General features: G+C 40.3%; 1 protein-coding gene across 1 annotated transcript in view; it reads left to right on the top strand.

Annotated features, from left to right (window-relative positions):
• Positions 1-766: 766 nt before the first annotated feature.
• Positions 767-10,291, top strand: part of LOC130264849 (3'-5' RNA helicase YTHDC2-like) — a 30,439-nt gene continuing 20,914 nt past the window's right edge. The window contains exons 1-7 of the mRNA XM_056513424.1: positions 767-1,087; positions 1,317-1,407; positions 2,833-3,029; positions 4,698-4,897; positions 5,535-5,701; positions 8,497-8,599; positions 9,840-9,996. Coding sequence (XP_056369399.1) covers positions 907-1,087; positions 1,317-1,407; positions 2,833-3,029; positions 4,698-4,897; positions 5,535-5,701; positions 8,497-8,599; positions 9,840-9,996 — 1,096 coding nt within the window. The 5' untranslated portion in view covers positions 767-906. The remainder of the gene's footprint in view (positions 1,088-1,316; positions 1,408-2,832; positions 3,030-4,697; positions 4,898-5,534; positions 5,702-8,496; positions 8,600-9,839; positions 9,997-10,291) is intronic.

Below are 10,291 nucleotides of genomic sequence, written 5' to 3'. Positions count from 1 at the left end.
ACCCCAGTCCTGGCGTGCCTTCCTAGAGACTCCAAACACCCTGCATGCTTTACAGGCACCACGGCCCCACGCGCCTTAGCAGGGGCCTCAGTCTCTCTGCACACCTTACAGGCGACCTCAATCCCCTGTGCAGCTTGGGAGAGACCCTAAAAAACACAACCCCTTTATGTGTGCCTTTTGCTGATCGGATCACAACCTGTTTGGTTGGGGACATGATGCTCGCTGTAGATTTTGTTCACTTGAGCAAAGACACCAGCGCACGCGTCAGGGACATTTATTCTTTTAGTATACAACCACCTAAAATCCAGCCAAGTGGCTCTTCTAGCACTTCTATGTAACTGTAGAAGTGTTGGCCTACAAGCTCTCAACTTTTGCAACTAACAATCTGCTAGTCCTCACCAAAGACTTGGGTACAGAGCAAGGGGTAGAATATGATAGCCATACTTTGTCAGGACGTAAGAAAGGAGAGAAATAAAGACGGACAAGAGAGAAAGAGAAGGGAAATCTTGTTCTGTTAAACGCTCAAAACAACAAGGCCGAGGACTGCTATATTAACACCTACACTGAACGCCACTGAATGAAATCGCGTGATTCGAGACCTGACAGGCATCAGTCACAGCGGAATGTAACAGGAGTGCACACCACCACCCGGAAGGCACACTCTGCGGAATACAGAAACGCCCCAGCGCTCCCTTTCCGCTCGCAGGGCGGCTCCGCCTCCCGCAGCCGCCGCGCCGGTGCGGGCCCCGCCCGCTGCCGCCGGGCACACGTCACCTCACGGCGCCGCGCCCGCCCGGCGCTGCTGCTGCTGCTGTTCCTGTTCCTGTTCCTGCTCCTGCTCCTGCTGCTGCTGCTGCTGTCCCGGCGCTGCCCGGGCCCGCGCAGCCGCCGCTCTGTGGCGGAGCCATGTCGCGGCCCAGGAACGCCCCGCCGCGGAAGCACGGCGGGGGCGCAGCGGGCTCGGGCGCTCCCGCCGCGCCGGGCCGCGGCCGAGGCGGCAAAGGCCTGAGGGATATCCGTGTGGACGAGGAGGTGGAGATCGCGGTGAACCTCGCCCTGGAGCGGTTCCGCTATGGCGAGGACACGGGTGCGTGGGGGAGCGGCGCGGATTGGGGCGGGCGGGCAGCCGGGCCCGTGGGCGCTGCCGGGCTGGAGCGTCTCCGTCCCGCCCGGTGCCAGGAGGCAGCGCTGCCGCCGGTCCCGCTGTGCACGAAGGGTTCGCGGACTGATAAACTCCCGGCACCGAGTCAAACGTCAGGGATACTGCCTGCTGAGTTTTTGTGCTCGGGTTTTCATTTTTTAAATTATCTTTCCAGAACTGGAATTTCCATCCTCTTTCACTAGAACTGAAAGAGCGTTTGTTCATCGGCTCTGTCATTCTCTTGGACTGATATCGAAAAGTAAAGGGTAAGTTTGACTCTTATTTTTATGTATTCTTTTCTTTTTTTGGTGCAGTTTTATGGGATTTCGTTATCAGTGTGGAAACGATCTGTATTTTTGCGTATCCTGCAGTGTTGTGGGGAGTGATACTAGAGAAGAAACTTTATAAAGTAGATATAAAAATAAGTGTCTCTGTGCCTTGTTTCATGTCTGAGTGAAAAAACACACGACATGCTAGTTTGTGATGAAGTTTTGAGTACTTCATGTGCATGAAAACCACTTCCCACAAAGATCCTTCCTGGTTTTTATTTTTATTTCCCTGCACTAATGTGTTTCCAGAGGTTTTGCATAGAATCTCTTGCATTGACAGCTAAAGTGTAACTTAGAGTAGCATGTTCAAAAGAGTGCTTCTGTTGGGAAGCATAGAAGAGGGCTCCCTGATTAGGCTACACCGAGAGTGTTGTGTCTGTCCAGGGCTGGGCTCACCAGGAGGAGAGAGACCTAGACTGGAGAGAGTTCAGGGGAGGACCAACAACCTGGTGAAGGGGATGGAGCATCTCCTCTTTGCAGAAAGGGCCGGAGTGCTAGGATTTTTCAGCCCGGAGAAGACAAGGCTCAGGGGGGTCTCAACAGTGTATGTAAGTACTTGAAATGAGGATGTAAAGAGGACAGAGTCCTTTTTACCAGGGGCTGCTGGAGGTGGCTGTGCCTCATTACAGAGGCTGCCCTTGCCAGCACCTGTGTACCTGCACCAGTCTTCCACCCTGCCAGGGACAGGTCACTGCGCTCTTAGTGTGACCTATTCTTACCTTGAGAAGAGTTGTTTTGAAATTGATGTGTTGGTTGTAGCCCAGGCAGAAGTAAAAAAAAAGTTCAGTTTCAAATATATTTACAACGATTCTTTGCATTTTGGTGTCAAGAGTTGAGTCTGAGAAGTAGATCAGTGTTATGGTTAAGTGTTTTGGCTCAATTTCTGCATAATCTTTAATAACATCTTGAGATCTGATATGTTTTACTGGATTTTATTAAGGCTTGGAATGCCACGAGCAGGGAGGTTTTTTGTCTATTCTGCCTACTTATTTATTTTTAAGTTCTAAATATATCTAGGTAGTCTTAAAGTCAATTTGGTGTCATAACTCTCAGTATTGATTGATAAAATGATTGGTAGAAATGGCTGTATTTTGGGAGACAAATGCGGTGATAACCAGGGCATAGTCTGCCAATGTCTGTAGTGTCTGTCCTGCACTACCTCTCATGAATAGAAGGTGCTTTTGATGATGACTATTGTGATGTTGCATTATGCTACTTAGGACATTATTTGGAGGATTTTAGTTATGACATTATATTTGAAAATAAGCTGAAAGTCATCTTGAAAGAATTATTGTTAAAGATCATTCCATGGAGGTAACTGGTTTGCTTATTCCTGAAATGCCTTTTTTTCCTTTCTTCCAGAAAAGGAGCAAATCGATACCTAACTGTAAGAAAAAAAGATGGATCAGAACTAAAACGTGCAGTAATGACCTGTGCCTTAACTCCTGGTACAAAACACGCTGTTCATACTTTAATTCGGAATTTTCCTGTCACAAATAAAGAACAAACAGAACTTCTGCCAAAGAAAGAACGAGGAAATGCCTGTGTTTTTGAATATGGTATGTTCAGTGTGTGGACTTGTCAGTCAACGCTACTTGGAAGAAACAACCCCATAACAAACCCCTCTATCTTCTGTCTCTTCTAATGTCATATCTGACACTCCTCTTTCCAAACAAACCTAATAATTTTCTTGACTGTCAGTTGTTCGTATAGGGTATATTAAAACTGGTGTCATAAGGTGCTCAGGCAGTTATGTCGCCCACGTTGCAATGTCTTCCCTGTATCAAGTTAATTTTGATTCCTTGAGTCAGATTTTTTTAATACAGTTGTGAAATGTGGATTCCTGCAAGTTGCATGGGGTAAGATTAAAGAGACTAGTGTTACCATCAGTCTGTGTAAGAATACCCTTAAGAGAAAATGAGAGTGGCTATTTTGCTTTTAGGAATCAATGTCCTTGATAAAATAAGGAATTCATGTTTTGTTTTGTTATCTAAAATAGATTCAGGCTCTAGGAGCTATTAATTAAACTCATACTGTTATGTAAACTCCTTGATTTCTAGCATGTATAAAGTTCTCTGCAAGACAAACTTCTGATATACGATGGGTTTTTAAGCAATGCTTTTAACATGGCCATTGCCTTAATAGTTATGCTTATAAAAGTTATGTTGTGTTTCTGTGTACAAAGCTGGCTGTAGTGAACAGAGAACACAGCAGTATGCCTTGTTTAAATGGATATTTCTGATTTATTGTATACATGCATTAAGTGCTTCCTTTGCTAATTTTCTTTCTCGGTTGTTTCATTTGTTTAATACGTTTGTTTAGTGAACAGAGTGAAACTATAATAAAAGTACCAAAAAGCGATTTCTTAGAGATGTAGGGTATAAATTAATGAACAGTGCAAAATTTATCTTCCTTTACTTCTCCAGAATGGTCTTTGTCTCTTTTAATCTGTGTCTGTCTTGGTAAAACAGTGTTTGCAATTTAATATATGAATCTGTTAATGGCATCAGATAATTGCATTATGCCTATGTAATTGCATTAACATTGTGTTTACAGTGAGTTTCTCATTCTTCTGGAAAATAATTATTAAGGAATTATAGAGTAGCATTTAACATACTGACATTGAAGTAGCCTCCTCAGAAGACTGCAGGTTTTTTAGCTCCTTATGCATTGCTTTCTGATACATCACACTGCTGTGTGGCTTCAGGGCTCTAGATACATCATGTTTCTATAAGTACCTGTTAAAACAAATGTTACAGACTAGGCTATTAGGTTGTGTAGGACTGACTGAAAGGAGGTCTTGAAAGACCAGTAAGGAAAGAAGGCATATGCATCACAGTCAAGTGGTCTTTTCTTTGGAAAGCATGCTTGTCAGTTTGGAATAACTTAAATGTTTAACTCTGTGGTGGATTTTTCTAGGCAAACTCTTAAGATGGGAATATGTGAATAGATGAAAAGCCCAAGACTTTTTTTTTTTTTTTACTTGAGCTATGCACTGTGATAATTCAGTTGTGTTCAAAATTTCTATGAAAGGAAGAAAATCCTTTGAACTGTATCTATTTCAAGCACCGTAACAGTGTTACCATAAAAACAACTTTTAAATATGTCACGGGTTTCTCACATTATCAACAGGGATGCTAATAAAATCAGGAGTGTTCATTTTTAAGTACACTTTTAAACAGTGTTTCAGTGACCTTCCTTTATAATTTATTGACTTGTTTTCACAGAAAACAAAGAAGTGAACAAGACAAGTGGACGACTTAGTGATGGTATTCCCCAGGTTCCAGTGAAAAGAGGGGAATCAGAGTTTGATTCCTTCAGGCAATCACTACCAGTTTTTGAAAAACAGGAAGAAATTATTAAAATAATAAAGGACCATAAAGTTGTTTTGATTGTAGGAGAGACTGGATCAGGAAAAACTACTCAAGTACGTGTCTTTAATGAAATAAAAAATGTAATAGTATTTGTACCAAACTGATGCCAAATTTGTAACGTTTCTGTAATGATTTTTTAATTCTATAGTTAAGGCTTTTGTTTTCCTACGTGGTTCAAAGTCTAGTGTTTTTTGCTTTTGCAATACTAAGTCAGCAGATGCATATTAAAAGCATAAATTATTCTGCTCAATTATCTGATGAATATCAGTTTTTCATTAAAACAATCATAGAATTGAAAGGAAAGTAGCTACTGTTTTGTATATCCTTTTCCTTCTGAAGCTAGTTCCTAGCTTCAGAAGATTACTGTGTTTCAATGAAAGATTATCTACAGGGTTGTTTAGAGACTTCCCTGAAGTAGGAGAGAGAAGCTTCAACTTTTGGTTAGTTGAGTTTTTTTGGTTTTGCTTTTGTTTCTGTAGTTGTTGTGTTTTGTTTGAAAGAGATCAAACTTAATAGCTGAAATTGATTTTTGTGGCCTTTTTTGCCACTTCAGGTACGTTTGCAATGATAATCCTACTGTGAGTAATTTTGCAACATGTGTGATACTGAGCCATAGTTAAATTGTTTCATTGTGATAAAAATGTTATGAGTCTATCGAACTAAAAGTAAATTTAAACCACTTGTTTACAGATCCCCCAGTTTATTCTTGATGACTGTCACAAAAATGGAACTCCCTGCCGTATATTTTGCACTCAGCCGAGACGCTTGGCAGCACTTGCTGTGGCGGAAAGAGTGGCAGCAGAAAGAAGAGAAAAGATTGGCCAGACAGTTGGTTATCAGATCCGATTAGAAAGCAGGTACTGATGACATTTCTTAAAATCAGTTGATCTGGTATTGGTGTTTTGTTTCATTAGTCATGTGGTTATTTAAATGTACTTGGATACAGCCCAGTAAAATATCATTGTATAAAGTATAAGTAGGATGTGTTATTTTGAGTAATCAGTGTTTAAGAGTTGAAAAGGATGGTTTTTCTCCTGTTTTTTGCAGTTTCACGCAGTGAGTTGTTCTATAGAACTGAACTGCAGGTGCTTTCTCTTGATTTCTTCTGTCGAGTATGTGTGTTGATATCCTTTTTCTTTCTACTTTTAACATATATCTAAAAGTTCTGCAAGCTTTGAAAATAGGTGGGAAGATCAGCATGCTCTGACAAAAGCTATGTAGGGAAAGTTGACAGGGCACAGAAAAGGGAAAACAACAAAACTGGAAAGTGAACAATGATGTTGAGTGTTACCAGTCTATTCTGTGTTAAATTTTCTCTGTTTAATCTTTTATGTTTAAAGCAAAAGCAGAAATTCTAGATGACCTGAGGAATTTGCTCCTGAAGCAGAGCAGGGATGGGTGAAAGTCTTCAGAATTTTGTGTGTGGTTTCTGAAATCTTGAATTGTATAAGTAGTGGGATTTTCAGGCATGAGCAGCAGTTTAGATACAAGTGAGAAGAAGATGGCAAAAGATATGGCTGGTTTTGTTGTTTATATGGATGAAGATAATGCATTTCTAATGAAAATTAATGCACTTAAACTGCAAAGCCAAGTTAAAAGAATTTTGATATGCATACCAAATGTCACAAGGCTATTAACTAGTTAGAAGAGCTAGTAAAGATGAGTTGCAAGTAAGATGGCTTATTGTGTGGGAGAATTTTGCTGGATGAAGAAAAGTAAAGTGTTGCTTAGACGGAAGAATTACTGGAAGCAGTGCAGAAAGGCCAAAGAGTTAACTTGAGAGAGCAGAAGGCAGAAGAGAGATGGCAATGTTTCTGTCTTGGCAAAAAGTGTTGGATAGACTGTGTTTGCAGAAACACAGAAATCCATTTTTTTATCTTTTAGTGTCTATTAGACAGTAGTGGTGCTTTCTAGAAGGCTGATGGAAAACAGAGAAGAGTAGAGATTAAAAACGTAAAGCACTTCCATCTGATATATGTTGCATGAATTCAACATGTAAGAGTATTTTTGAAGTGAAGGAAGAATTCCAAACTTGAAATAAAGACACAAGTATGTGTGTTCTTTTGTATAGGACTCTACAATTTTTTCTGTAAGTTTTTAGTACTTTAAAGTGTCAATGTTGGAGAAAGTAATTGCTGTATTTTACTTGCACTGTCACAGGTAGTAGGTACTTTTAAAAAATTTTAACTTCTTGAAAAATCAAAGTATTTGAAAAGGTTCAGCTGATTTCTTTGAGATTCAGTCAAGTATAGCATATTGGGTTTCTATGGCAAAGTTTTTATAGTGAGGGTTGTGTTTTTTGTGGGAAGAAGCTTTCCACATGTCTGATAAAGCCTGCCAGTTGGCTGTAAGAGAGACCTGCCTCTAGCCAAGGCTGAGCCCATCAGCAACAGTGAGCATGACTCTGGAACAGCGTACTTGAGAAGAAAATCTGCATAGCAGTCCAAAGAGAGCATTGCAAGTATTTGAGAGGAATAGTTCTGTGGACACCAAGGTCTGTGCCAAAGGAGGGACAGGAGCAGAGATGGCTCCAACTGCCAGAGCAGAGATTCCCCCACAGCCCATGGTGAAGATTACGGTGAGGCAGGATGTTCCTGGCAGCCCATGGAGGTCCACAGTGGAGCACATATCCACCTGCAGCCTGTGGAGGACCCCATGTCAGAGCATGTGGTTTCCCAAAGGAGGTTGTGACTGTGTGGGAAGCCTGTGTTGGAACAGGCTCCTGACAGCACATTTGGCCCCACAAAGAGTAGAGTTTTCACTGGAGCAGTTTTGCTGGTGGGACTTGTGAACCCATGGGGATCCCATGGTGGAGCAGTCTATTCCTGAAGGACTGTGCCACATGGGAGGGACCTACACTGAAGGGGTTTGTGAAGAGTGTGCGAAATCCCCCTCGTGAGGTGAAAGGAGCAGCTGAGATAAGATGTAGTGAATTGACCACAGCATCTATTCCATGTCTCCCAGTACACTGAGGGGTGGGAATTAGAGGAAATTTGAAGTTAAACCTGGGAAGAAGGGTGGGGTGTGGGGAGGTGTTGTAACATTTGATTTTATTTATCATTATCCTACTTGGATTTAATTGGTTGCACAAGTCATGTCTCTTTTTGCCTGTGATGGTAACTGGTGAGTGATCTCTCCTTGTCCTTACCTTGACCCATGAGCCTTTTGTTGAATTGTTTCTCCCCTGTCCAGCTGAGGAGGAGAGGGATAGAGCAGCCTGGGTGGGTGCCTGGCATTCAGCCAAGGTTGATCTACCACATTTAGACAAATACAAATACTACATGTGATGGTATTTTGAAGAATTATAATCTGTTTTTTCAAGGCAGTCTGCACAGAATTTTCAGTAAATACAACATGACGAGGTTCTCAAGATTCTGTTTCACTTGCCTATTAATTTAGAAAAAATGAATCTGCCCTTGTTATTTAATCCCTTGTCTGAAGTTTTGGACCATTAGCCCTAAGAATCCTTAGGAGCTCTTAGGGAATAGGCATAGTTTATAAACAAATAATATTCATGAGCTCTTTGGTGACAGAACTGTGGTTCCACTTCTGGTGAGGAGCTGTTTGGTCTTTAATTTTCAGTAAATAGTGGAAAGCTAGCAGCATTTAAATGGTGAAAAAAGCAGAAGCATCTTTGTTCACTGTTCACTAGGGTTTCTCCAAAGACACTGGTAACCTTTTGCACTAATGGCATACTGCTTCGCACGCTGATGGCAGGAGACAGCACCCTGTCAACTGTGACACATGTTATTGTGGTAAGGATCTTGTATTTTGTGTGAGATGGAGCAGTGTGTGTTGTTTCTTAATTGGGAGATCAGGCCCTAGTTTTCTGTAATAATTTGATGGACATTTAAGGTGTTTTTTGTGAAGCTAGAATCTGAATTAACTTTAAAGAGTTAGTAATTTTTTTTTTTTATCGTAACATGCATATTTTTCTGAGGGTTTTTTGGTGTGGTTTTTTTGTGGTTTTTTTTTTGTTTGTTTGTTTGTTTTGTAAAAGCATCTTATATTAGGCTTGTGTCAGCAGTTAATTTTGGAATTGTGATGTGATTGTGAGGGCAGGGGTCAAAATTTTTCTGAATTTCCTCTGTCAACAGAAAAAACTTAGGAAGGATTACTTTGATATGGTTTGGTGCAAGTGTATCAGTTCTGTTACCAGGTACTTGATTTTGCAGTACCAAGTTTTCAGTCCCCTTGTTTGCCTATTATTTTCAACAGAAAGTATAGTCTAATTTCTAGCAAATTATTTGTGTTCATGTATGGTTATGTGAACTTCCTGTTGTGGAGTTTTATAAGTCAGTGGAACCAGAATGTTTACTGCAAATTCTCCAGTGCTGAAAACAGAAAAAAACCCATGGTAATTTTAGGTGCCTCTGTTTTCCAAGGAGGAAAAAAGCACAAGAATGGTTTGTGCACTCTTGACTTCAGCATGCAAATCTTGTTCTTGATTCATACATTCAGAATATAAAACTAAGCAGAAGATAGACAAAGATGATTGATCAGACATGTGCCTTAATGATGAGCTTTGTGCATGATTCAATGGATCTAAGAAATCTATCTTTTTTCCCCATTATGTGGTATCATACAGTTCCTTTAATTCGTACCAGTTGTGAATTTTAATAGTAATTTTGTTGAAATAAGATTTATCAGATTTGCAGTTTTGGCATTATCTTGAAAATGAGATTCAAATACAAGAATTAGAGAAGTTTCAGATACTCATTTTGATCTCTGAAATTAAAGTCTGTGGTGGGTTGTGCGTTACAGTGCAGTCTGCTCTGATATATTTATAAAACTTTTTGAAGTTTTTTTTTACTTTTGGATAGATTTTTTTTTAAATCCTTACTAAGCTAAACTTAAACATTTTAATGCCTCTGTAATGCACCACCAAATTACATATTTTAATTTGGAAAAAAATCTGATCTTTAAAAAAATCTGATTTATTATTTTGGGTCTGTAATGTTTACATGTTCTTTTTTTCTGTTTCCTTTCGTACAGGATGAAGTACATGAGAGGGATAGGTTCAGTGACTTCTTGCTAATAAAACTGAGAGATGTGTTGCAAAGCCAAGCTAATTTAAAACTAATTGTTTCTAGTGCTGCTCTAGATGCAGATCTCTTTATTAGGTATTTTGGATGTTGCCCAGTAATACACAGTAAGTACTTAAGTAAACTCTTAAATCTCAGTATACCTACCCTCGCAGATCTTTACTGAAGTGTATCAAAACATTCTGAGTAAAGGCACGTGATGAATAACACTGACAGTTACCAGCGGTGGTTGTTCTTTGTTTACTCATGTTTGTTATTTCTTAGCTATTTGCATGTACCTCAGAGGGAAGTGTTTTTATCAGCAGATATTCTGTAAATGCAGGGGTGTCCTGGCCCCCTCCGTGTTCAATACAAGGAGGAACAGGTTCTTAAAATGCTGGTCTGCATAGCAACACAGACCCT

The sequence above is a fragment of the Oenanthe melanoleuca genome, chromosome Z (assembly GCF_029582105.1).
Source record: "Oenanthe melanoleuca isolate GR-GAL-2019-014 chromosome Z, OMel1.0, whole genome shotgun sequence".
Taxonomy (NCBI): domain Eukaryota; kingdom Metazoa; phylum Chordata; class Aves; order Passeriformes; family Muscicapidae; genus Oenanthe; species Oenanthe melanoleuca.
Note: the sequence above shows the minus strand (reverse complement) of the source record. Positions and strands in the feature narration are given on the sequence as shown.